This window comes from Bubalus bubalis, chromosome 11, assembly GCF_019923935.1.
Source record: "Bubalus bubalis isolate 160015118507 breed Murrah chromosome 11, NDDB_SH_1, whole genome shotgun sequence".
In the NCBI taxonomy this organism is placed as follows: domain Eukaryota; kingdom Metazoa; phylum Chordata; class Mammalia; order Artiodactyla; family Bovidae; genus Bubalus; species Bubalus bubalis.
Window position 1 is genome coordinate 10,365,611 of NC_059167.1, and position 27,711 is coordinate 10,393,321.

The following is a 27,711-nucleotide window of genomic DNA, read 5'->3' on the forward strand; positions in this document are numbered from 1 at the left end:
AGTCGTGTCCGACTCTGTGCGACCCCATAGACGGCAGCCCACCAGGCTCCTCCGTCCATGGGGTTTTCCAGGCAAGAGTACTGGAGTGGGTTGCCATTTCCTTCTCCAGTGCATGAAAGTGAAAAGTGAAAGTGAAATCGCTCAGTCGTGTCCGACTTTTTGCGACCCCATGGACTGCAGCCCACCAGGCTCCTCCGTCCATGGGGTTTTCCAGGCAAGAGTACTGGAGTGGGTTGCCATTGCCTTCTCCGTCTTTCCCCTGAAATATTTTCAAATAATGATTTGGTAGCCTGCTGCTGCTAAGTCACTTCAGTCGTGTCCGACTCTGTACGACCCTATAGACGGCCTCCTACCAGGCTCCTCTGTCTCTGGGATTCTCCAGGCAAGAACATTGGAGTGGGTTGCCATTTCCTTCTCCAATGCATGAAAGTGAAAAGAGAAAGTGAAGTCGCTCAGTCGTGTCCGACTCTTAGCTACCTCGTGGACTGCAGCCTACCAGGCTCCTCCGTCCATGGGATTTTCCAGGCAAAAGTACTGGAGTGGGTTGCCGTTGCCTTCTCTGGATTTGGTACCCTAGCAACCTGCAAAAGAGACCTGTGAATATGTTTTCATTTCTGTTTGTTTTGCTTTGCTTTTGAGCATCATTAGAAATCCATGGGTTTTATATATCTATGCATTACTCTTTTATAATCATTCTTTTTTATTGTTTCCATTTTTCAATTTTTGGCTATTGAGAGTCCCTTTAAGTTTATTCCTTTGTGCTTTTGACTAATTGTAGGTAACTTTTAAACTTTTTTTCTTTTTAGGCGGCACAAAACATCCCAAATTCATCTTATATGTTTCCTGACCTAAAAATGAATCTCAGCCTTCCTTTTAGTGGGAAATTGTATTTATTTTGGAGAGTATAATGTAGACACCAAGGATATGCATTGCAACTGCGTTATCATTACTAATAGACTTTTTTTGGTGAAAGACTTAGGAAATATAACATTCATATTGATTTTTTTCCAGTTCAGATTAAATATTACAGGTGAGATAACAAACGATCAGACTGACAAATTGAGTTCACAAGAATCCAAGATCCTACCTACTGTCCGACTTTACTAATATTTCCATAGATGTGACTATCACAAGACACAAGTCACAGGTCTTAGGCCACCAGAGCCGCTCCCAGGTCCTGTCTTGCCTCATTTAAGATGCGCCCTGGCTGATTTTCACACGTGATTTTAACTTACGACGGCTTTGACCGATGCTGTGGAGTGTCAGTCCCACAGTAGGGAGCTGTTTCGGTTATCAGACATCTTCAGGGTATTCCCTGATAACTGCATGACTTGCGTGGTGTTCTCTAGGAAGTCGTGCCTGGTAAATACTGACATCCTGGGTCTCTGCACAGTGAGCAGTCTGGACACACCAGCTGCAGCCGGCTGCAGCGGTGCACGAGCAGGGACGCTCCCGGTGGTAAGGGGGAGGCCTCTTGGCGTGTTTCTTAGATGGGTTGACCCCACCGCTCTCTGTCTCTCTGTTTCTCAGACAGTGAAAGGAGAGAATGGATTTCAGGGCTGCCGCTAGTCCTTTCTACCTGTCAGGATCTTTGCTTCTTTATTTTTATGTTGGGGTCTCCTTGCCCTGGTGCTGGTATCTAACAACATGTATGTAATCTTACTTCAATCAGACAAGCAAACAAAGTATATATCATTTCAAAATAACAATGGCAACCGTACCGCTAACAGTAAGGTCACTGAATGTAGTTTTAAGATTTCGTTGTGGTTCTTTTTGTTCTTAGTGTATATTTTACTAGTGATTTGTAACATGATGTGTTTTAAAATCACTTCAGTAATGCTGTGTGTGGTCATACCAAGAACTTTTTAAACATTTAGATTGTTCAGTTTTCAGTAATTGTTTTTTTCTTTTCATTCACTCTTGTTTTTAATGTGTTCTCAGTACATGAGAGGACTTACGTATGTACATGAAACTTGCGTCGTGTCTGCATGGCTTGGTGTGTGTGTGAGGTCGCAGTTGCATTAGAACTGGGTTATATGACAGTTAACTTCCAGACTTGCTTCCTCTGGCAGCCTCTCATCAATGTCTCTGCCATACTGATCTTCCTAAAACCCAAATGTGATCCTGTCACTTCGCTGTTTACAACTCCCATTAGCTCCCATTCACCTGTGAAATGAAGTCCTTGCTCCCAGGGTGACTGACAGAGCCTCTCTATGCGCGTGACTGCCACCTTCTGTGGCTTCATCTCCCGAACCTTCCCCTCCATGTACCTTTTTCCAAGGAGACTAAGCCCATTACCCTTCTTCAGAGGTGTGTGCCTCTGGGCCTTTACAAGCTTGCCCCACCGATTGGGATTCCTTGCTCACCTCCTCGCCCAGATCCACGTGTCACATTTCTGCTCATCTTGAAAGCCAAACTTAGGCTTCTCGTCCCTGAAGCAGTTCCTGAGGGTAGCTGAGAGTCTCTTGTGTGTAAGGACTTCCTATCCAGTGCCCCCATTTGCACTCTCCCCCTGAGGTCAGTTATCTAACAGCAGCCAGACTGGTCCTCCTTCCTTTTCACAAGCCACCAGTGGCTTCCTGCCACGTTGAGAATAAAATTCCAAACAAGGCTTTGAATGATCAGGCCCCTCCTGTCTGACCTCACCTTCTGTCATTCACGTGACACAGTCACACTTGCCTTCTGCTGCGTGTTGAACCTTTCACACTTAATTCGCAGCTGTCAGGGATCCCTAAGACTACACCCCTGGGCTTGATGATTCTCTGGAGAGACTCAACAGGACTCAGCATATAGCCATACCTACAGCCATAATTTATTACAGAAAAAGAATACAAAGCAAAATCAGCAAAGGGAAGGGTGCACAGAGTGAGTCTGGGGAAGCCAAACACAAGTTGCAGGGGTCCTCCCCCAGGGGAGTCACACGGGACATGTTTAATTTCCCTGCAAGGAGCTGTGACCACATGTGTGAAGTGTCAGGGAAACCGTTAAAGGCCCAGGACCCGGAGTTTCTACAGGGGCCGGGTCACTTAAGTGCTCCATGCCTCGCGTTCACCCAGAAGGGAAGCAGGTGTTCAGCATAAGCCATGTTGTTTATACAGCTGGGGTGAGTCACTGGTAACTGTGAGGGTGGTGGGAACCCTTCCATGATCTTAAGTTCTCAGACACGAGCCAAGGGCCGGCCTGATAAACAGGCCTTTTCAAGGATAGAACTTCAGGCCTGCCGCGCTCACTCTTCTCTGTGTCCCCACAGACCCCCTTGGTCACTGGCCAGGTTGTCTTTACAGCAAAATTATTGTCAGTGTGACCCAGACAGCAAGAATGAGGAGACCCCCTGCAGTATTGATTTCAGCTGTGTTCTTTAACATGTTTTAGCCAACTGAGAAATCCCATTAGTCGTAAAGATCTCCCTTGGAAAGGCGGGTTGGCACCCTCCTCAAGTTTCTGTATCAGCCTTTTTTACCTGACTCTAGGCATCAGTTTCCTGGTGGCCCAGTGGTAAGAATCCACCTGCCAATGCAGGAGACGTGGGTTCAATCCCTGGGAAAGATCCCATAGAGAAGGAAATGGCAACCAGGAATTGCCAGTATTCTTGCCTGGAAAATCCCATGGACAGAGAAGCCTGGCGGGACACAGTCCATGGGATCGCAAAAGAGTTAAACATGACTGAGCAACTAAACACCAGCAGCAGCATGAGTTCAGGCCCAGTACAAGTCTGGCCAGTAAGTTGAAGCTGGCTTGAAAGCCTTCTAGGGCTGAGGCAGTGTCGTGATAGTCAGGGCGCACATACAGAAGTCCCATCCCAGAAGAAATTGCCGGGGATTCCCACGGAATCCCAAAAAAACATTTTATGATTGCCGGGCACCCAGAACAAGACATTAACTAGCAGTATGATGGACAGGGAGGCCTGGCGTGCTGCGGTCCATGGGGTCGCAAAGAGTCGGACACGACTGAGTGACTGAACTAACTGACTAACGACGCAGCTGCCCACGTGGGTTTCTTGTCCTGTGTTCCCGGTCCAGCCCAGGTCATTTAAGTTCAGTGCTTGGTTTCCGAGGGACCGCCAGTCAGTTCCCTAGAGTTTTGTTGTCGGTGACGACAGTTGGTCCACCTCACGAGTGTGATCGACATCTGGAGGTCTTCTGCGTGGAAAGTGCAGCGCCTGGGTCAGCCCCTCTGCCGCTCAGCAGCCCTGCCAGGTGTGATCGTAGGCTGAGTCTGAATTCACAGCACTCTCAACAGCTTGCAAGAGGGGCCCAGAGGGTGTTCCTTCACGAAGAGGAAGACACTTCCAGAAATAGCCTCAAAAAGCAAGGATCATGGCGCCCCCTCCCCTCCCCTGTGCCTTTCCAGGTGCAGGGGCTTTGGCTCGTTTTCCTGGGTGGTTACAAAATCCGTGCTTCCGTTCAGCAGTCGTCATTTTATGTTTTCCCATCATGCCCTACTCTCATCCTGACCTTCCGTCTGGAGGGGTTGTGGGAAAGAGGTGGCGAAACATCTTAGAAATACCCCTTTAAGGACTTCCCTGGGGGTCCACTGGATAAGACACCACCCTTCCATCGCAGGGGACTTGGGTTCGATCCCTGGTTGGGGAAGATCCTACTTGCCACATGGCATTACCGAAAAAAAAAACACTCTGTTAATACAGCCGAACCAGAAAAATACCAAATGCACAGACTGGTCAGGACAAAACTCCTGACTTTCCAAAAAAAAAAATTAAAAATGGTTTTATGTAACCCCCCACCCCTTTCACCCTGTGAACATCACTTCCCCAGTGACCAGCCTAGAAAAGACCGGTCCCTTTCTGAGGACGGCTGCATTGGCTAATCAGATTGCACTAAGGCGTACGCCACAGCCGGAGAGAGTGAGGGAGGCAAAGTCGGACGTCAGTCCGTCATCGTGAACAGCCCAGGGAAGCTGACCTCTGCTAGACATGCTCCGGAGGGGGTCGGAGTTGACTCAGGCAGCCCAGAGGGGTCGGAGGTCAGCGCTGGTGTAATGTCCCTTCTCCCCAGTTACAGCTCGCGGCTCCAGCCACAAGTTAAGAATGTAAGCCAGGCTCTGTATCGGAACCATACAGGCTCTACCTGCAGCTTGATTTTGGATGGTCCCATCAAAGATCAAAGTCCTTTCCTGTGGGCGTTTGTAGGGGACCCAGACAGTCCAGCCAAGCAGCCGTGATGCACTGCCGAGAGGCGGCCTGATGCTCGGAGGCCAGAGGGCCTGAGCTATGTTTACGAGCCGGCCATGCCGGCTTTCAGTTCAGCCCCGGCTCCCACTGAGGCTGGATGCTTATACCAGACATGTGGGGCCTCAGCTTAGAATCAAGTCCAGGTAGTTAGGATCTGTGAATTCAGGAGTTTAAAAAAAAAAAAAAAGGTACAGGCTTTTCTTCAGTAGCAAAGCCTAGGTGCTGCAGACCACAGAGGTTTTGGTTTTGTCCCTCTGAAGTCCAGATCAACCCCACTCACACATACACACATCAGCCTTCAAGGGACAGATCTCTACTCTCACCAGCTCCCATCAATCAACTGAAACCTGCTTTTCAGAACTCCAAAAGGACATCTCCATCTGTAGAGCACCTTTCTTTGTGTTTTTTTGTCTCCCTTTTCCCAGAGGCTCCAATAAGCAAAAAAACCCCTATCTTCCATAGCAGAACTCATCAGTTACGGAAGCTGGTTCAGTTTCCAGTACACAGAGTTCCAGTACACAGAGTTTCAATTCCAGCCCACCCACTGGCGGCAGAAAGCAACGAAGTTGTGTCCCACTGACACATTTCTTTTTTGCAGCTTGCCTTGATCAGGATGACTCCTCTGCGATGTATGCAGTTACAGCATTTAACATTTTATGTCCATTTTTACCATACATCCAAATGTCATGGCCACAAATCTAAAGTCACAAAAAAATTTCTGTTCCCCCTCCCCCATTGCAAATTTATGTAAACTCCTAGCAGTAAATTCAGTGTTTTGCAGTGTGACATCACCGTTGCCAGGGCAGATCCAGGCTGGAATGCAGAGAGGGCAGGGGTCAGGTAGGGACTGCCTCAGCAGCCAGGATGAAAAACTGGCATCCCTGCCGTCCCTGGGGTCACTGGAGTCAGCTCCCTCCGCCCCCCTCCCCACTTTTTTCCTAGTTTATCTGAAGTATAGTTCTAGCCCTGGGATCCGATTTCAGCCCCACCCCGTCTCCTCTTGGAGAAGAGAGCAATGCAAACTTTTAACATTTTGGCCTCCATTTTAACATATTCACCTCCGGGCATTTAGGGGGGTCCTTTCTCCTCCCTTGTAGGAGAGAACAGACCCCAAAGGCATGACTTTAGCTGGCCTGGCTGGAAGCAGGTGGTGGCACCCAGCGAGCCCACTCCCGGAGTTGGAGCTCTCATTTCCAAATTCCATAGGTAGCTTTTATTTCTCAGAACAGATAACAGATTGGCTGTTGCTGCATACCACGGAGAATTCCATCATCACCTGGGCACCGGAGATGGCATCGTACCCGGCCCCTTACCCTTCTTTTCCCAAAATTTCACCCTCGTTCAGTGGGTCAGGTGTGATTTAGGGAACCACGCTTCTTTTTTTTTTTTTTTTTTTCCTTTTTTTAATTGGAGCATAGCCAGTTAACAACATTGCCGTGGTTTCAGGTGGACAGCACAGCGACTCGGCCGTACAGACACGTGCATCCATTCCCCCCCAAACTAAAGAAGCCCGTCTGATGCCAGCCAATACTGGGGGTCCCCAGGACCATCCCTGGCCTCCGTGATTTGCCAGGAGGACTCAGCATGTACTTATCCTCACAGCTATGATTTATTGTAGCAAAAGGGTACAAGGCAAAAGCAGTGTGGGGTGAGGTCCAGAGCAAACAGGTGCAAAGGTTCTTTCCCAGCAGAGTCACATGAAGTGACGTGAAAGTCGCTCAGTCGTGTCTGACTCTTTACGACCCTATGGACTACACAGTCCATGGAATTCTCTAGGCCAGGATACTGGAGTGGGTAGCCTTTCCCTCCTCCAGGGGATCTTCCCAACCCAGGGATCAAACCCAGGTCTCCCGCATTGCAGGCGGCTTCTTTACAAGCTGAGCCACCAGGGAAGGTCTCACTGCTTCCCCAGCACAGGTGACACTGTGTGCATGTCATCTGCCAGGGAAACTCAGCAACCCAGCGCCAGGAGTGTTCAGTGGAGACTAATTGTGTAATCACTCTCTGCCTGGCATCCACCGAAATTACAGATTCCCAGAAGGAACACAGATGTTGAGCATCAACCACATTGTTTGTACAAGTAGTTTAGGCCCAGTGAGTCACTGGGGTGGCAGGAACCCTCCCCGCATCTTAAGTTCCCAGATGCCAGCCGAGGGCCAGCCTCTCAAAGGATGACAGTCATGTCTGTTGTGTTATCTGTTTTCTGCATATCATCTCAGTAATAAACATTTGTTGAAAATGAATGAAAAAAGGCCACTAAGAGGGAAAATGATTTACACTGTGGTATTCCCGTTACCAGACACTCACAGTCATTTTAAAAGGGACATGTTTTGTTGGCAAATAACAGAAAATCCACCAAACCCTGGCAGGAGCAGAAGTTTATTTGACTCACATAATCAGAACTCCATAGAGAAGGTGGTTCAGGACTCATGCCATCAAGGACTCCAGCTCTTTTCTCTCCTGTTCTGTGAATTGACCTCATTGTCATGTCTGTCCCAAGTGATCACACCTGGTGATTGTTGGACCTCCAGGTCCCGGGTCCTTAGGAAGATGTGGTGCCTGCGTCAAAGGAGCAGGAGCCCCCTTCAGAAGTCACTAGAGGAAATGTCAGAACTTATCACTTGGCCTGTCCATCCCTCGCTCTACAGAAGCGACTTGTTTAGTCACTAAGTTGTGTCTGACTCTTTGCAACCCCAAGGACTGGCACGCCAGGCCTCCCTGTCCATCACCAACTCCTGGAGCTTGCTCAAACTCATGTCCATTGAGTCAGTGATGCCATCCAACCATCTCGTCCTCTGTCACCCGCTTCTCCTCTTGCCCTCAGTCTTTCTCGGCATCAAGATCTTTTCCAACAAGTCCCCTCTTCGCAGAGGTGGCCAGAGTATTAGAACTTCAGCTTTGGCATCAGTCCTTCCAATGAATATTCAGGGTTGATCTCCTTTAGGATGGACTGGTTTGATCTTCTTGCTGTCCAAGGGACTCTCAAGAGTCTTCTCCAACACCACAGTTCAAAACCACAATTCTTCAGCACTAAGCCTTCTTTATGGTCTAACTCTCACATCCATACTTGACTACTGGAAAACCCGTAGCGGTGAGGAAGGTGTTAAGAATTACTAGCCAGTTTGCACTGGCTGCCTCTGGAGGGAGCGTCAGTGGTAAGTGAAAATGCCGTGTTGTAAATAATTCACCTAGTATGATCCTGTATTGGTCAGGCTTCCTCAGAGAAGTAGAACTGAAGGCTCTGCTGGCGGAATTCCTTCTTGCCCTTCTGGTAATCTGCTTTACTCAGATAAATCCACTGATTTAAGTGTTAATCTCATCCAAAAACATCATCATAGAAACCTAGCATAGAGTTTGATCAGACACCTGAAACGCTGTGGCCTAGCCAAGTTTATACACAGAATTAACGCATTGTAGGCAGATTCTTCAGAGAAGGCGATGGCACCCCACTCCAGTACTCTTGCCTGGAAAATCCCATGGACGGAGGAGCCTGGTGGGCTGCAGTCCATGGGGTCACAAAAAGTCAGACACGACTGAGCAACTTCACTTTCACTTTTCACTTTCATGCGTTAGAGAAGGAAATGGCAACCCACTCCAGTGTTCTTGCCTGGAGAATCTCAGGGACGGGGGAGCCCAGTGGGCTGCCATCTATGGGGTCACACAGAGTCGGACACGACTGAAGTGACTTAGTAGCAGGAGATGGTGAAAGACAGGGAAGCCTGGTGTGCTGCAGTCCATGGGGTCGCGAAAAGTCGGACACGACTGAGCAAGTTCACTTTCACTTTTCAGTTTCATGCATTGGAGAAGGAAATGGCAACCCACTCCAGTGTTCTTGCCTGGAGAATCCCAGGGATGGGGGAGCCCGGTGGGCTGCCGTCTATGGGGTGGTACAAAGTCGGACACGACTGAAGTGACTTAGCAGCAGTAGGCAGATTCTTTAATCATCTGAGCCACCAGGGAAGCACCATTAACCATCATAGGTCCCTTATGTGAAAGAAAACCATTTCCCAACATGTTCGCACTTGAGAAATGAATCTCATTTCTAGTAACAGTCATTACCTTTGGAGAAAAAGGTAGTTTTCAGTGGTAACTCAAGTGTGATTTTTCTTTTAAGTTTGTATACTTTCCCATTGCTTGAATCATCTTTTTTGCAGTAAGCACGCTATCCTAATAGTCTAAAAAACAAAAAGAAAAAAGAAATAACCAGCATCTTTCTCTGTTTTGAACGGCATAGCGTTGAAACTTACTAAACGTGCTTAAAATTGGGTTCTGGAGTGTGAAAGTTGACTGAGTAATAGGATCTCATTTTTGCTTCATCGTCACGTGCAAGAGGGTGTCAAGGAATAAACAAACCTTAACTTTACTCAGACTAAACAGAATATGGATAGATGGTTAAGGAAGCAGGTCGTGACCCTCAACAGGTCTGACTTTAAAGATTTCTTTTGTCATCGTTGTTTCTTTGTTCTATTGTCCAGCTGTGAAACAGCACCCCACCAGCACTTTTGAAACTCAAGTACCTTTACAGTCATTATTTAGTGAAACTGACTGTTCTTTTTTTTTTCTTTTTTTTTGGCTACATCATGTCTTAGTTGCCCCACAGCTTAGTTCCCCGACCAGGGATTGAACCCATGTATCCTGCATTGGGGTCGCAAAGAGTTGGATACGACTGAGCGACTCAACTGAACTGAACTGACCCTGCATTGGATGGTGGATTTGTAACCCCTGGACCCCCAGGGGAGTCCCTGGCTGTCCTTCAGTAGCAGTTTTCCTGAGCAGGTTTCACTGTGCGTGGCTTCTGACAGTTCCTGTCACCTAACCCTAACCCTTTCCTCTGGGCGCATGGGCCAGTACTTGCTGCTGCTTCTTTTAAGTGATTGTTTTCACAGAGAGAACTGAGCTTGTATGACCTCTGACTTAATGTTTTGTTCATTCTCCATCTGACTGCGTTTCATTTTTCTTCTGAAAAATCGTCTTAGTCCTTAAAGCAGTGCCTTCCTTGGTATAGTGTGTGTATCTGTCTGTCCTCCCTTCATTAACATGTAATTTCTCAACTGTAGTTAGCAATTCTCAACCTTGGATGAAAGCAGTCTTCTTGTAGCAACTAACAGAAAATTGTTCTTTTCCTTAGGAGATTAATATACCATATTTCTCAGTCAGCAGTAAATATGTGGCCTGTACCATTTGCTTTATCTCAAGTATGCTTGCTTTAAATCATCTGTATCCGTGTTTTGTTTGTACTACTTTTAATAGCGTGAAAGTGAAAGTTGCTCAGTTGTGTTTGACTCTTTGCAACCCCTGGCCTATACAGTCGATGGGATTCTCCAGGCCAGAATACTGGAGTGGATAGCCTTTCCCTTCTCCAGGGGATCTTCCCAACCCAGGGATCAAACCCAGGTCTCCCACATTGCAGGCAGATTCTACCAGCTGAGCCACAAGGGAAGCCCAAGAATACTGGAGTGGGTAGCCTCTCCCTTCTCCAGCAGATCTTCCTGACCCAGGAATTGAACGGGGTCTCCTACATTGCAGGCAGATTCTTTACCCACTGAGCTATCAGGGAAGCCCACTTTAATAGCGTAAATGCTCTAAAAATGAAGAAATTTGCAAAGCCAGAACAGTTGCCTTTATTTGTGTGAATCAAGAAGTTGATGTTTTTGTTTTGAATTTTAAAATAAAAATGAGGAAAAGATGTAAGTATTCCAGGGTATTTCATTCAGAACCAATAGCAAAATTCTAGCCACATTTGTTGTTTTAAAACGTGCAACCTACAGATTGCAAATAATACTTTATTCAGGGACCTTGCTGAGGGCTGCAGCATGGGAGACAGCCTCTCAGGTCGCTATGAGGAACTGCTCCAAAGAGGCAAGGGCAGAGCCAAGACATAGGAGTTGTTGTTGGGCAGGGTCAGGGTGGGGAGGGAATGCAGGTAGTCAGTCATCAAAAAATTACTGCTAATCACAAAAGTTGGACTTCTCAAGTTAATGATTTTAGTGCTTTTCTGTGTTTGAGAAGATGTAGGAGTTTGGGCTCGTTGAGATTATCCCTGAGATGTGCATGGTACCTGATAGACCCAGTGTCCTGTATTTCTCCACCCTCTGTCCTCACCAACATTCAAACATGCTGTAATATCTGAACATCAGAGAAACCAAAACCTGACCCCCAGTGCCGTTCCAGCGGCCGCCTCACTACTCCCCTCGCCTTCATAGCAGTCTTGCTTGGAAAAGGGTCTCTGTCCACTGACTTCAGTTCCTCTCTTTCCATTCTCGAGTCTGAGTGGAGTGAGGCCCCGGTCCCCCGCCAGACCATTAAATCCACGCCCCTCCAGGCACATCCTGATGGCTGAAGACCTGGGCAGTCCTTGGTCCTTATCTTCCCGGCCCCTCAAGAGTTTTTTCTTTTTTCCTTTCTCTGAGGACGCTTTCTTCACTTGGCTGCGGTTCCTCAGAATCTGTCCGATGTTGAGATAGAAGGTTGCCCCGAGGACTCAGCTTTCGTCTTCTGCCGTGTCTCCATTAGTCTCTGGTAACCTTTGAGTCATCGGTGTGGACGCCCCTCTGTAACAGCTGCACTGTGGTTGATTTAACCAACCCTCTCTTCCTTACCTCTCTGAGTTCTTCTGGGGTTTATGTTTTTAAAATAATGATGATGTGCAAACACTCCTTGGACATACCTCTCTGTTGTATCCCTGTGAGAACGCTTCTCTAAATATCCCACAATTGAAAAAATCTGATCTAAAGGTGTATGGAACTCTTCACTTCTAACAGATGTTACTAAATGTCCCTCTACACCCCTGCCAATAGTACGAAATGTACGTTCCTGCCATTTACCTATATTCTGGCCAGCGCTGAAGGATTACATGTTCAGGTAGGGTAGGTTTTTTTAGGGGGGAAAAAAACCTTTCTAGCTTTCCTAAATGATTTTTATTGACTTTGAGAGAGCATATTTCTATCAGTTTAAATATAAAGTGTTCTGGTCATCATTATAAGTTCTCAAATACCATAAGCTTAATATCTTACTCCCACAGTCTAAATAAATTGTGATGCTGTGTCGTTTTTGCATGAAGGTTCAGAATTGACTTAATGGCACAGTTTTCCCTTTTGAGTGTCAGATTTGATGGCTGGCTGTCATTAACTCAGATTGCGTAATCAGTCAGCTTCCATATGCCAGAGCAGTGATTGCCATTGTTTTTAAAACTAGTACTGTTTTCATGGCTGTTTTTAAAATAATAGCTTTTAAATTCTTACAGAATTTCTCCATGGAAAGAAAATTAACTGAAATTAACCCTATTGTGAGGAATACCTGAGATAATTGACTTGAAACTAGCAAGCCCCAGTCAGTAACTTTTGGAAGACTTTAGGTAATAGCAGTTTCCTTATGGTGGCTTTGCTTGGAGAAGATAACTGAGAAATACAGATTTTCTATTAACTTACTTATAATCACATTACTTGACCAGTGTATAATTTGACCAAGATTTTTCAGTTTAGCCCAACTGATGAAGCAGGTGTACCCTGGGTATTCTTCTAGCTTAAGTTAATGCTGATTCAGTAGTGGATTAAAATCTTGTATTGCCTTTGGATTCTCTTTAGTTTCTTTTCTGGTGTATCGTTCCATCACATGAAAGAATCCTTTCCTATATTTGAACCTCTTAAAAAGTACAAGTTTTGGCAAACTAGAATTCTTATGACAAGCTATTTGCCTTTAAAACAGAAATTTCAGTTTTCATAGGAAAAAATTAAATATTCGTTAAACCATTGGATGTTTGAAATTCGAGTTTACAAACTGCAGTTATACAAATAGCGTCTTTCTAAAGCAGATTTGACCCCATTGGCAGTGCATAGGAGTACCTTTTTCGGGTTCTGTAGTCATAGTGACCCCTCTGAGGCTGTTGATAAAGGATGCTTTGCTTATAGGTTGAATTAAAGATCATTTCTTAAAAAGTAGACAGATCAAAGAAGAAGTTACTGCCTCTGATCAGTAATTACCAGGATGGTGAGTGACTTTTATCTGGTATAAACTGTTAGAAATTCATTTGCCTCTCATAACTTACTGAAACTAGTTTTCAAATTAGCCTTAGGATGTATTCTTCTTTACACTGGAAAGAAGGAGCGTACATTTTCTAGCCTTTCAGAGCAGACATGCCAGTAATAATAACAGACGTGCCGTCTCTTAGACTCATCACCTTAAGTGGCAGGCACCGTGAGGAGTCCCTTACGTGTACTGCGTCAGTTCGTCTTTGCGAGTAACTCTATGTGGCAAGGACTGCTGTCCCTATTTGTAGATTAGGAAGTTGTCTGCAAATACTTTTATGAATAAGAGAGATTAAATGACTTGCTCAAAGTGCACAGGTAATAATCAGTAGGGTTTGAATTGGGTGTTCTGACTCCAGAACCTGTACTGTTACTTACTAAGCTCTGCTGCTTAAATAAATTTTCCATGTAAAAGCAAACCAGTGGACGCTGACATGTATGTAGTCATACTCATCGAGTGTGGTTGAAGACCAGGCTCAGGCCTAGCCCTTTGGCATGCTCTTACACTTCTCACTTGGCATTCTTATGCACACTCTCACATTGAAATTTATCTGTGACCTGGAGGCCTTTTTTTTTGCGGGGCTACAGCTGAGAAGATGTCTGAGATATCTTCACTTGTTTTGTTTAGCTGCCTTGAATGTAGCAGGAGCAAAGCTTAATCAGCCTCTCTCCTGATCCACTCCATCCATGTGCAGTCACCTGCTCCTCCTCTAGTGTGCTCTGTCCTGGTAGGGACAACCCGTACTCATCCTGCAGCCTCGGAGCCTGGGCGCCTCCCTTGGCCTCTCTCTGCGCTCATCTGCGCATCTAGTCAATGAGTAGGACCGTCTCTGTTTGCTTAGCATCGCTTGAGTGCATCCGCTGTTTTCATTCCATTGTCTTCTTGAGGCTGTCATCACCCCTCGATTAGACCAGTGTCATAGCCTTTAAACTGGTCACTTGGCCTCCAGCCTGGCGTTCCATTGTCCACTCTCGAAAGTGTAAGGACGAGCATGTCACTCCTTCATTAAACTCTTGAGTTTCCATTGTCCTCAGGATGAAATATGAATTCCTTAGTTAGGTTTGTCAGGACCTCTCTAGTCTAGCTTCTTGGTGCTCCTCTGGCTTTTTCTCTTGTCCCCTGTGATACTCACTCTGCATGTTCTGAGACGATGAACTTGATTTTCTCTTACACACTGTGCTCTCTTTCATTTGATTCTTACACACTTTTCTGCTGGCCTGCAGTGCTGCTCCCTACCCCATCCCGGAGCATTCTGTCCACCACCTCCTCCTGGACACCCTTGAGGTTCAGTGTAAACTTCAGTTACTGGCGGGGAGGCTTTCCCCTCCAAAACATCGGTCATACGTTCGTTTAATGTCTCCCTTCCTGGTAAGGCAGCAGGTTCTCCGTAGCGGTCTCCACCTCATTTCCAGCCCCTGGCATAATTCCCAGCGCCTGGGAGATATGTGGAAAGAACTTAGAGAACAAATTAGAGATACGGTTTCTCCCTTAACAAGCTCAGAGTCTAGTGGGAGTCAGAGTATAGTGAAGAAAGAAGCTCAGAGCCGATGATCAGTCCTGTAATAAAACCCTGTGGGATCACAGAGGACTATGTGAGTGATTAACTTGGCCTGGGGGAGCAGTTTCACTGTGTAACTTTATATTATAGAAGAAACTGACAGCATTCAGATGGGGGAAAAAAAAGAGTTGTGCTGAGCAGTGGAATTGATTCAGTTGTGTTTGCTTTATTTGCTCACTAGTTGAGCGGCTAGTCTCAGTACTTTTGACCTTCTAAGGTTGTTATCTCAAGACAGAATTCTAACCTAAATGTAGAGCTAGGTAGCTAGCCACGCTCACTAAGTTGACTGACCTCGTCGTCCCTGAACAGAAATCAGCGCTGTCTCTTTATGTTCCCCATTACAAATCACGCGTCTGTGTCTCTGGGTGCTCATAGCTGAAATCGACAGTGTTAATAGCAGAGGTGCTGCCTGTGCTTCCATGTTTTCCTTGCCTTTGCAGCCCTGACCGCCATTGAAGGCACAGCGCACGGGGAGCCCTGCCACTTCCCTTTCCTGTTCCTGGATAAGGAGTACGACGAGTGCACCTCGGACGGGAGGGAAGACGGCAGACTGTGGTGTGCCACCACCTACGACTACAAGGCGGACGAGAAGTGGGGCTTCTGCGAGAGTGAGTGTCGTTCAGCAGGAGGCAGGTCCACGTTGGGTGGCGTCTTGGCCAGCAGTTCAGAGGCCTTTTGGCAGCTGTCTGTTTTCTCCCTCGCCGAGAAGCGGTCAGCACTGATGCTGTGGCTGTCCCTTAAAGCCTGGACGTCAGCACAGGAAGCGGGCCGTGTCCCTACTTCCAGGCCATCACCCGGCAGCTTGTCACACTCCTGCCTTATGTCGAGCTGGTTTTCCAGGGTGTGTGTGGGTTGTTCTGAAGACTCGTAGGCAGGCTACTGAATTAATTAACATGAAATGTTTTTTTGCAACAAAGGAAACAGAACATTACAGTAAAGGTTAACTAATAGTGGTTAAAAGAAATATAGAGAATTCCTTTTCTAAATACTTGAGTGAAATGCACTGTGCAAAGTTAACATTTGACAAGTACAGTATATTTAACTGTCCTAGGTGTTTGTGTCAGTACAAAGGGGCTGACTTCTCAAGGAAAGCTGTATTTTCAGGAAAAACTTGAAGTAAAGAGCAACAGAAAACCTTGAACACATCTCAGCTGATACCAAATGACATTTTCAGAATAGTGGCTCTGGTAGAATATTTAGGCTCTCCTAGAATATGGCATCTTACATGGTCCATCTTTGGAGGTAGGCCAATATGATTAAATGCTCCAGTTTTATTCAGATTTTTTTAATATTGTAAAAACAACTCACTTCTGTTTCTATAAATATTAGTCCTAATGAAATATCCATATGTCTGTCATTTGATGAGTTACAGATTTCTATTAAAATGATATATTACAATAGCAAAATAACTTCTGCGAAATTTATGATAATTCTGTTATTTTCAGGGTTGTATTAATGTTAATGTATAGGAGAAAATAGATGAACATTAAATTGGGATCTATATTTAATAAAAATCAAAATTTTTTATTAATTTTTTTAGCATAATTAGTCAAATACTTTTTCCTTGTAAAAATATACAGCATTTCAGGTGAGGCAGAAGTGTTCTTTGACAATAATAATATTTTTCTGATTGTATTTTGCTGTCCTGGTTTTAGCTGACCTTGGCATATATAATCATAAGCTCCTTGTGAAATTTTAGTTAAATTGAATACAAAGTTAGAATTACTAGCAGAAAAGTACCTCCAAAAGCAGACTGAGAGTGCTTTCTCTGAAGGAAAGTGATTTCAACAAGTTTTGTTTCCCTGAGTCCTGTCTTTTGTCAGATAAAGGCCATATTTACAACCATGTATCTTTAGAGTCAGATTTTGAAATGGTGAACAATCATGAATTTTGTTTGCATGCCCACCCAAAAGAAGGAATGCGTTCTGATGTCTGACAAGTAACTGGTGCAGAATTATCCATGTAAATGCAACTGACGTTTTGTTTTCAGCTGAAGAAGAGGCTGCAAGAAGACGGCAAATGCAGGAAGCGGAAATGATGTACCAGACCGGGATGAAAATCCTCAACGGAAGCAACAAGAAAAGCCAAAAAAGAGAGTAGGTTGCATGGCCCACTCCATCCTTCCTTTGAGCTAGGCCCTTGCTGAGATAATGGCTGAGTGCTTTTTAAATGGAACGTACTGCCAGAGATAAAAAGATTTCCTAAGTTGCATTACAAGAAAACTTAATATGATATATATGGACATTGGGGACATTACTTTTATCAGATTTTAGCTTGTTGGGATAAACAGATCATAAATACCAGTCCTAAGAATGAACTGCGAGCAAATGGCTGTATATGATTAAGCTGTAGTCATTTCTCAGTGCCCAGAACACATACTATTCAGAATTCAAAGTGACATAAAACGAACAAAAGGAATTGATGTCAGGTGTTTTCTGGGGGTTTTTGTTTTTGCTTTGTAATTTTCTTACAAAGTCTAGAATTTAGAAATGAAGGAACATAAAACAAGTGACTTTCCTCTAACATTTTGTGTCCTCTAATTTCAGCTGACTTTTGCTATAGTCTGTGCAAAGATTTTAAAGACAGTTGTAGTGGTCATCATTGGATTTTTTTTACTGGAGACCATATTATTACTGTTCTGACACTGCAAATCAAGTTAACTTTCTTAATAGAACGTTTTAGGATTACTGTTAGTGTAATTAGAATTCCAAGATACTCTAACAACCGAACTGGTATCCTATGTAGAAACGAAAGTAGCCAGAATGTTCTGTAACACTGCTTTAGTAAAACTATCAAAAGGGTCCTGTACAGTAAGGAAATTAAGCTACATTTTAGTAGATCTTGAAAACAAATTTTAATGGTAATTCCAAAATGTTGCTAATTTGTTTTTTCGTTACTTGTGTTTACAGAGCTTATCGGTATCTTCAGAAGGCAGCAAGCATGAACCACACCAAGGCCCTGGAGAGAGTGTCCTATGCTCTCTTGTTCGGTGATTACCTGACACAGAATATCCAGGCAGCAAAAGAGATGTTTGAGAAGCTGACCGAGGAAGGCTCTCCCAAGGGACAAACTGTGAGTGTGCTTTCTATGGAGATCTCTCTGCACACAGTGCTGCTGTGTCTTAACAGCCTGATACTCTCGTTGCCCTGACTTCCTTTAACAAGTAAGACTGTAAATATTAATTTTGTGGCAGATTATTTTACCAGTCTTCTTGGACAGTCTTTTTTCTTTGTTTGAGAACATTTATAGTCAGTAAGGCATTTTTACCCCATGCCCAAGGTAAGAGAAACCCAAGTAAGACGGTAGGTGTTGCAAGACGGCATCAGAGGGCAAACACACTGAAACCATACTCACAGAAAACTAGTCAATCTAATCACACTAGGACCACAGCCTTGTCTAACTCAATGAAACTCTGCCATGCCCGTGGGGCAACCCAAGATGGGCAGGTCATGGTGGAGAGATCTGACAGAATGTGGTCCACTGGAGAAGGGAATGGCAAACCACTTCAGTATTCTTGCCTTGAGAACCCCATGAACAGTATGAAAAGGCAAAATGATAGGATACTGAAAGAGGAACTCCCCAGGTCAGTAGGTGCCCAATATGCTACTGGAGATCAGTGGAGAAATAACTCCAGAAAGAATGAAGGGATGGAGCCAAAGCAAAAAGAATACCCAACTGTGGATGTGACTGGTGATAGAAGCAAGGTCTGATGCTGTAAAGAGCAATATTGCATAGGAACCTGGAATGTCAGGCCCATGAATCAAGGCAAATTGGAAGTGGTCAAACAAGAGATGGCAAGAGTGAATGTAGACATTCTAGGAATAAGTGAACTGAAATGGACTGGAATATGTGAATTTAACTCAGATGACCATTATATCTACTACTGTGGGCAGGAATCCCTCAGAAGAAATGGAGTAGCCATCATGGTCAACAAGAGAGTCCTAAATGCAGTACTTGAATGCAATCTCAAAAATGACAGAATGATCTCTGTTCGTTTCCAAGGCATACCATTCAGTATCACAGTAATCCAAGTCTGTGCCCCAACCAGTAACGCTGAAGAGCTGAAGTTGAACTGTTCTTTGAAGACCTACAAGACCTTTTAGAACTAACACCCAAAAAAGATGTCCTTTTCATTATAGGGGACTGGAATGCAAAAGTAGGAAGTCAAGAAACGCCTGGAGTAACAGGCAAATTTGGCCTTGGAATACAGAATGAAGCAGGGCAAAGACTAATAGAGTTTTGCCAAGAAAATGCACTGGTCATAACAAACACCCTCTTCCAACAACACAAGAGAAGACTCTATACATGGACATCACCAGATGGTCAACACTGAAATCAGATTGATTATATTCTTTGCAGCCAAAGATGGAGAAGCTCTATACAGTCAACAAAAACACGACCAGGAGCTGACTGTGGCTCAGACCATGAACTCCTTATTGCCAAATTCAGACTTAAATTGAAGAAAGTAGGGAAAACCACTAGACCATTCAGGCATGACCTAAATCAAATCCCTTATGATTATACAGTGGAAGTGAGAAATAGATTTAAGGGCCTAGATCTGATAGATAGAGTGCCTGATGAGCTATGGAATGAGGTTCATAACACTGTACAGGAGACAGGGATCAAGACCATCCCCATAGAAAAGAAATGCAAAAAAGCAAAATGGCTGTCTGGGGAGGCCTTACAAATAGCTCTGAAAAGAAGAGAAGCGAAAAGCAAAGGAGAAAAGGAAAGACATAAACATCTGAATGCAGAGTTCCAAAGAATAGCAAGAAGAGATAAGAAAGCCTTCCTCAGCGATCAATGCAAAGAAATAGAGGAAAACAACAGAATGGGAAAGACTAGAGATCTCTTCAAGAAAATCAGATACCAAAGGAACATTTCATGCAAAGATGAGCTCGATAAAGGAAAGAAATGGTATGGACCTAACAGAAGCAGAAGATATTAAGAAGAGATGGCAAGAATACACAGAAGAACTGTACAAAAAAGATCTTCACGACCCAGATAATCACGATGGTGTGATCACTGACCTAGAGCCAGACATCCTGGAATGTGAAGTCAAGTGGGCCTTAGAAAGCATCACTATGAACAAAGCTAGTGGAGGTGATAGAATTCCAGTTGAGCTATTCCGAATCCTGAAAGATGATGCTGTGAAAGTGCTGCACTCAATATGCCAGCAAATTTGGAAAACTCAGCAGTGGCCACAGGACTGGAAAAGGTCCGTTTTCATTCCAATCCCAAAGAAAGGCAATGCCAAAAAATGCTCAAACTACCGCACAACTGCACTCATCTCACACGCTAGTAAAGTAATGCTCAAAATTCTCCAAGCCAGGCTTCAGCAATATGTGAACCGTGAACTTCCTGATGTTCAAGCTGGTTTTCGAAAAGGCAGAGGAACCAGAGATCAAATTGCCAACATCCGCTGGATCATGGAAAAAGCAAGAGAGTTCCAGAAAAGCATCTATTTCTGCTTTATTGACTATGCCAAAGCCTTTGACTGTGTGGATCACAATAAACTGTGGGAAATTCTGAAAGAGATGGGAATACCAGACCACCTGATCTGCCTCTTGAGAAATCTGTATGCATGTCAGGAAGCAACAGGTAGAACTGGACATGGAACAACAGACTGGTTCCAAATAAGAAAAGGAGTTCGTCAAGGCTGTATATTGTCACCCTGCTTATTGAACTTATATGCAGAGTACATCATGAGAAACGCTGGACTGGAAGAAACACAAGCTGGAATCAAGATTGCCGGGAGAAATATCAATAACCTCAGATATGCAGATGACACCACCCTTATGGCAGAAAGTGAAGAGGAACTCAAAAGCCTCTTGATGAAAGTGAGGGTGGAGAGTGAAAAAGTTGTCTTAAAGCTCAACATTCAGAAAACGAAGATCATGGCATAGGGTCCCATCACTTCATGGGAAATAGATGGGGAAACAGTGGAAACAGTGTCAGACTTTATTTTTCTGGGCTCCAAAATCACTACAGATGGTGACTGCAGCCATGAAATTAAAAGACACTTACTCCTTGGAAGGAAGGTTATGACCAACCTAGATAGCATATTCAAAAGCAGAGACATTATTTTGCCAACAAAGGTTCGTCTAGTCAAGGCTGTGGTTTTTGCTGTGGTCATGTATGGATGTGAGAGTTGGACTGTGAAGAAGGCTGAGCGCCGAAGAATTGATGCTTTTGAACTGTGGTGTTGGAGAAGACTCTTGAGAGTCCCTTGGACTGCAAGGCGATCCAACCAGTCCATTCTGAAGGAGATCAGCCCTGGGATTTCTTTGGAAGGAATGATGCTAAAGCTGAAACTCCAGTACTTTGGCCACCTCATGCGAAGAGTTGACTCATTGGAAAAGACTCTGTTGCTGGGAGGGACTGGGGGCAAGAGGAGAAGGGGACGACAGAGGATGAGATGGCTGGATGGCATCACTGACTCGATGGATGTGAGTCTGAGTGAACTCCAGGAGTTGGTGATGGACAGGGAGGCCTGGCGTGCTGCGATTCATGGGGTCACAAAGAGTTGGACACGACTTAGCGACTGATATGATCTGAAGGCATTTTTGCAATTGTATCTTCCCAAAATTATATTTGCACCCAGCTCTGTGGGGACAGACACTCCTGTGGTTAGGAACCTTACAGGCCTTGACCTGAGTACCTCTGCACCCAACTGTTTATCTATATGCTTTATACTGTCTTTTCATTTTGTTTATGTGTTTTCGTGTAAAATAAGCAGTTTTATGTAGTTGAGTTTATTCATCTTTTTTATGGTTTCTTGGTCTTTTGTCCTACTTATAAAGGTATTTTGCCCACTTTTAAAAAAAATACCTTCAGTAATAAAGATTTAGCAATAGTGTAGGGTTTGCTTAAAGATAAAATTTCTGGTCACAGAGGAAGTCTGTTTTCAGGCTATATAAGTAATAATAGGCATCGTGACCATTGTTTTCTACAGGACTGGTAACCAGTCTGCAACTCTTAGATAGTCTTGGTTTTGGTTTATAAACAGGTTATGTGTTAATTGCTCCCCTTTGTTTTCAAGGCTTTTTCCCCCTTCTAAATGAGTTTAGGTGAAATTCACACATACATTCCTTTTTTTTTTTTTTTTTTTTAATTTATTTTAATTGGAGGCTAATTAGTTCACAGTATTGTAGTGGTTTTTGCCATACATTGACATGAATCTGCCATGGGTGCACATGTGTCTCCCATGCTGAACCCCCATCCCACCTCCCTCCCCATCCCATCCCTCAGGGTCGTCCCAGTGCACTGGCCCTGAGCACCCTGTCTCATGCATCGAACCTGGACTGGTCATCTATTTCACATATGATAATATACACACAGATACATTCTTCATCTTCAGACACATTCCATTCTGAGAAATGGCCTTACTTTTAAGACCTCTTTCTGTTTAATAATAGAACCTTACAGTACTACAGTGCTTTTTTACACTTGCAAAGCACTCTGTCCGCTGTAATTAACGCTCGCTGATGAAACAAAGTGCAGAATCACAGTGGCTTCACACAACGAGGAGTTATTTCTTGCTCACGTCAGGTCCCATGCAGTGCTCCTGTCTGAGCCAGTCTTCGGATGATGGCTCAGGATCCAGGCTGCTTCCATCGTGTAGCTGTCCTCCATCCAGAGCACAGGACTTCCAAGCCGTCGATCAGGGAGAAGGGGGATCTGGAGGAGCCCAGGATGTTTTCAAGGGCCAGGCCTGAAACTGGCTTGCGTCCCTTCTGGTCACATCCAAGGCAGTGGACCTCCCTAACTTCAAGGGAGACGGCAATACAGAAGAGCTCGGGGATTTGGATGAGAATAGCACCTGCCTTTACAACTTTAGCTTACGCTTTGACGTCATCAAGGCTGATCCTCAGAGAGCAGAGTGTATAACCTTACCAGTGCATTGTTTGCTTGAGTGGTGGTTTTGTTTTGTTTTGTTTTGTTTTTAAGAAGTTGTATATGCTCTAGCAAGGAGAGGTGACCTTTTTCCCTTCGCCCTTAAATTTAGCCCCTTGCTGCCTCTTTTTGTTCCTAGGTAGTGATTCCCTTACCCATTATCAGGCTTCCCTGGTGGCTCAGCTGGTAAAGAATCCACCTGCAGTGCGGGAGACCTGGGTTCAATCCCTGGGTTGGGACCCAGGAGGAGGACCCCCTGGAGGAGGGAAAGGCTCCCCACTCCAGTATCCTGGCCTGAATCTGGACTATACAGTCCATGCGTGTGCAAAGAGTCAGACATGACTGAACAAGTTTCATCCACCCATTATCATTGTGTAGCACCCTCTACATAGGTAATATATTGAAAGAACTTTGTTTTTAAATTGATGACAGCACTGGGCCGTCATTACCACGCGCAGGCTTTCTGTAGCTCCACTAGCTCGGGCTTCTCAGTGCGGTGGCCCCTCTTGTTTCGAGCACAGGCTCTAGGCTCTCGGGCTTAGTTGCTCTGTGGCATGTGGAATCTTCCCAGACCAGGGATGGAACCCATGTCTCCTGCATTGGCAGGCGGATTCTCATCCACTGTATCACCAGGGAAGTCCAATAGATAATATTTTAATGTAATGATATAGGAGGCATTTTGTTTTCATAGTAGCTGTTCCCCAAGAATCAAGTAAAAGTCATATTTAAGTGTGTTCAGCTTTGGTTTTCTTAAATTGTCTTTAATCTTCAAACTAAATTTTTTTACTTGTTTAAACTTTCATTTCATTGTATAATTTGTAAAACCTTTAATGCATTTCTGAGGCTTTTTAATTCCACAATTGTGCATATTTGCAGCTTTCACATTTTTTTAGCATTTAAAGACCCTTGCATCTTCTCATGGTTCATAAAACTGTGTCTGCCTTAGGTAAACTTAAAGCTCATGACTTTTATCATTTTGTTTCAGGCTCTTGGCTTTCTCTATGCTTCTGGACTTGGTGTTAATTCAAGTCAGGCAAAGGTAACTCTTGTTGAAACTTTGTTGTATACACAGTGAGAGTTGGGTGACTGTGTGCCCGTGTTCAGTTAAGCATCTTTCGTTCTTTCACAGGCCCTTGTTTATTACACATTTGGAGCGCTTGGAGGCAACCTAATAGCCCACATGGTTTTGGTAAGTAAGGTTTAAATGGAAGGTAAAAAAATTGCTAACAATTATAATAACATTAATAATTGCAAGTGGCCACCACTTCTCTAGCTTTCATGATTACAATTTACTTACATTTATTAAGACCCAATATTCAATTGAATGTCCTTAAAATTCTTGTTACTGGATAGAGCAGTTGAATCGCATGTGGATGAAAATTGGTAGAGTCCACGATTTTTCATTAAAATGATTAGTTTGGCTGATTGCCCTTAAAATAAGAATCTGATAAATGACTCTTTTCCCAATTTTCTCTAAGTTGGAATTGTTTGTCAGAATCATTTTTTAGATTGGATTATGGCAGATTTTACGTTTAAATCGATAATGGACTAACGATACAAAGAGCCAGTGTCCTATAAAGTTTACTACAGAGTATCTTGTATATGTTACCTGACAGTGCTGATCATTTACATGGCTTAGTGGTAAAGTATAGCATCTGACCTCCACATGTTTTTCTGCTGAGGTGTTTAATCTGCCTTCTACTTTATAAATTGACTTAAAGAGAGTCATGTGACCTCTGGCCCATATGGGTGGTGGTGGTGGTGGTGGTTTAGTCACTAACTCATGTCCGACTCTTGCGACCCCATGGGCAGTAGCCTGCCAGGCTCCTCTGCCCGTGGGATTCTCCGGGCAAGAATACTGGAGTGGGTTGCCATTTCCTTCTCCAGGGGATCTTCCCAACTGAGCAATAGAACCCAGGTCTCCTGCATTGCGGGCAGATTTTTTTACCATCTGAGCTATGAGGGAAGCCCCTGGCCCATATTACTATGTTCCAAATGAAGGTGTTAAGTTCTTGCAGAAATAAAAAGAATAGACTGAGCAGAAATAAGACCAAAAGCAGAGAAACAAGTCCAAAATCTGGAAGGGGTCAACAGGCCTGGTCACTGATAGGACTGTGAGACTTAACAAAGAAGGAAAATCTGGTTTTCTGGCCAGCTGGGTGGATCCTGGATACTTTTCCCTCTGTGTATTCTAAAACACTGAATACTTGTTGTTGGGCTTCTAAGAAGTACAGTAAGATCTAATGCCAGCCCACAAGCAGCGTTTACTCTCAAGAGGGAGACATGAGTAGGGAGACCATTACAGTACAGCATGGGAACATCAGGGAATCACAGACAGGCCCCCAGCCCACGTTGGCATGGGAAGGAGAGGGAGTTAGGGAGAGCCTTCTGAAGAAAGAAGCAGCTGTCGGTGGAGAAGGGAATGCCAGGTAGATCATCACCAGGACAGGCAGACAGGGATCGTATAAAGGGCTGGACGTCATGCCAGGGAGCTTGGACTTGGTCCTGTTACAGAGGTAAACAGTTTTCTAATACATGAAAAATGAGAGTGTCGCTCTAACTTTCTGAAACATTCCTCACTGACTTTGAAGTTTTTTCATTTGTTCGTCTCATCTCCAAAAATGTTTATTGCTCCCACAGTCATTGAAACGTTGTTTTTAGATGAATTTTCAGAAAAAATGAAGTATTTTTGACAGAAATCTCATTTTAAAGCTGTTTACCAATCTTCTGGAGAAGGCAATGGCACCCCACTCCAGTACTCTTGCCTGGAGAATCCCATGGATGGAGGAGCCTGGTGGGCTGCAGTCCATGGGTCTCGAAGAGTTGGACACGACTGAGCGACTTCACTTTCACTTTTCATTTTCATGCATTGGAGAAGGAAATGGCGACCCACTCCAGTGTTCTTGCCTGGAGGATCCAGGTATTACTACACGTGTTATTGTATACTTCTGCCCTGAGGACTGTTAAAGTTGGTGAAGTTACATGAGTCTGTGTGACTCCAGAGAGCTCTGTTCTCTTCTCTTCTTCATAATTGGCTGTCTTCCCCTTATTCTGAAGTCATTTATTCCTGGTACTGCTGTGTCTGTCTCTAGTAGTTTCTTGTCTTCCCTAGATTGCTAGTTGGTTGCTTCCTTAAGAGTTATTAATGCTGTGGAAGATTAATCGATTTTTGTTAAAATTGTGTCTAAAGCAAGATTGAAATCTCATCTAAAAGTATGCACCTAGGTAATTTTCTCGTATAGGTAAACGGGCACACACTGCATATAGAAAGTTGATGGCATCTATTTTGATTGCTATCAGAACTTTAGTATCTATTTCCCAGGTCTTAGCTGTAGTCTGATTGTTAAAAGTTGCTGAATAAGTTACCTCAGAATGTGGCACTCAGGATAAATGAGGTGGCCGTGTGTTTGTATCAAAGGATAGTACTGTTCCCCTCTGCGCGTGCTTAACTTGACCTGTTCCCGCTAGAATGCCACTGGAGCACGTGAAACTGCCCTCTTCTCACTGAGGTTGTATTTATTACAGGGTTACCGATACTGGGCTGGCATCGGGGTCCTCCAGAGCTGTGAATCCGCACTGACTCATTATCGTCTTGTGGCCAATCATGGTACTTGCTTTTTTTGCCTTTGACGTTACCAAAAAAAAAAAAACAGTTAATTTTAAATCTATTGTACTACTTGAAATACTGTGACTGGCTTACTCAAGTAGAATCGTCTTTACACTAGTTGATTAGGAAGTACTTTTAAAAAATTTGTTTTGGATTCCACTTCTTAATATTGTGTGGGAAAGAAACTGAATTTCGTTGAGATGACTGTTTCGTACTCTGTAGACCACAATAGAAAAAATTCCTTTAACACAGTGTCTGTTGGCACTTGGAGCTGGAACGGCACTTCTCGCTGTGGGACCACCCCTCTGACTCATCCCCATGTTGCTCTGCCCCCGTTTCAGTTGCTAGTGATATCTCGCTGACGGGAGGCTCAGTGGTGCAGAGAATACGGCTGCCTGATGAGGTCGAAAACCCAGGAATGAACAGCGGAATGCTCGAGGAAGACTTGATTCAGTATTACCAGTTCTTAGCTGAAAAGGGGGATGTGCAAGCCCAGGTATGTGTTAAAGGTCTCATGCAAGGTTCACTGCCTGTGTGTTACAGCCTCCGGAGGCAAGCACTCGGAGCTATAACGTTTTCACTGAGCTATTCTTAGCTATAAACGAGTCCCATTTACTCTGCAGACCTTCCATTTGGATTCGTCTGGGCTGTGACCCAGGCATTGCTGGGGCCTAAAAGCTGGCCGGGTGACTCCAGTGTGCTCCGCGGTTGGAAGCTTGCTCCAGTGGAGCGACGTTAGTGATGGCGAAGGCTCTTACTGGAGTCACCAAGATAAGAACTGTCACTTGCCCTAAACAGAAAGTCTCTGAACACTTGTAATTTCAGATGCTCTTCAGAGCTATTTACCATTCATTTCCTTTGCTTATCTTATCTATAATTTTCTCAAGGTCAGGGACCGAAGTAGGCCTGTTTAACGTGAACTGTGTGACGTACATCAAAGTGGCATGTGTGATTTGTTGTGTCATGGGTTGTTTGGATGATATTAAAAAAGAGAACTTCACCATCCATCTTTTTTTAAGTTGACAGTTCTTTCTGATTTAGAAACATATAGGGATGAGCAGTAGATACTTTTCCAATTAATTTTAAGACTAATAGAAGCTAACGCTGTAGATTAGTTTGGCCAGGTTTTGAATCTTAAGCAAAAAAAGAAAAAGTTTTATGGCATTTTTTTGGTATCAGCTTCTTTTGTTCAGTATTGTTTCTGAAATCAATCCATGTGTTTTCGCATAGCTATAATTCATTGATTTGCATTGCTATATAGTATTTTGTTGTATGAAACTACCACAGTTTATCCATTTTGTTCTTCCTGGATTTGGGCTATTACAAATAATAATACACATAGCATTATTACACACACAGCATTATTATGCACACATGCATAATACGTCTTATGCAAATCTTGTCTCAAATTTTCATAGCTTTATAGAACTTGATATC

The 27,711-nt window shown here is 44.2% G+C and overlaps 1 protein-coding gene across 2 annotated transcripts in view; it reads left to right on the forward strand.

Moving 5' to 3' along the window:
* Positions 1 to 27,711, forward strand: part of SEL1L (SEL1L adaptor subunit of ERAD E3 ubiquitin ligase) — a 62,855-nt gene that overhangs the window by 10,756 nt on the left and 24,388 nt on the right. For both annotated transcript variants that reach the window (XM_025295141.3, XM_006049557.4), the window contains exons 4-10: positions 15,212 to 15,379; positions 16,762 to 16,867; positions 17,681 to 17,843; positions 23,653 to 23,706; positions 23,797 to 23,856; positions 26,193 to 26,274; positions 26,616 to 26,770. In XM_025295141.3, the coding sequence (XP_025150926.2) occupies positions 15,212 to 15,379; positions 16,762 to 16,867; positions 17,681 to 17,843; positions 23,653 to 23,706; positions 23,797 to 23,856; positions 26,193 to 26,274; positions 26,616 to 26,770 (788 nt within the window). The remainder of the gene's footprint in view (positions 1 to 15,211; positions 15,380 to 16,761; positions 16,868 to 17,680; positions 17,844 to 23,652; positions 23,707 to 23,796; positions 23,857 to 26,192; positions 26,275 to 26,615; positions 26,771 to 27,711) is intronic.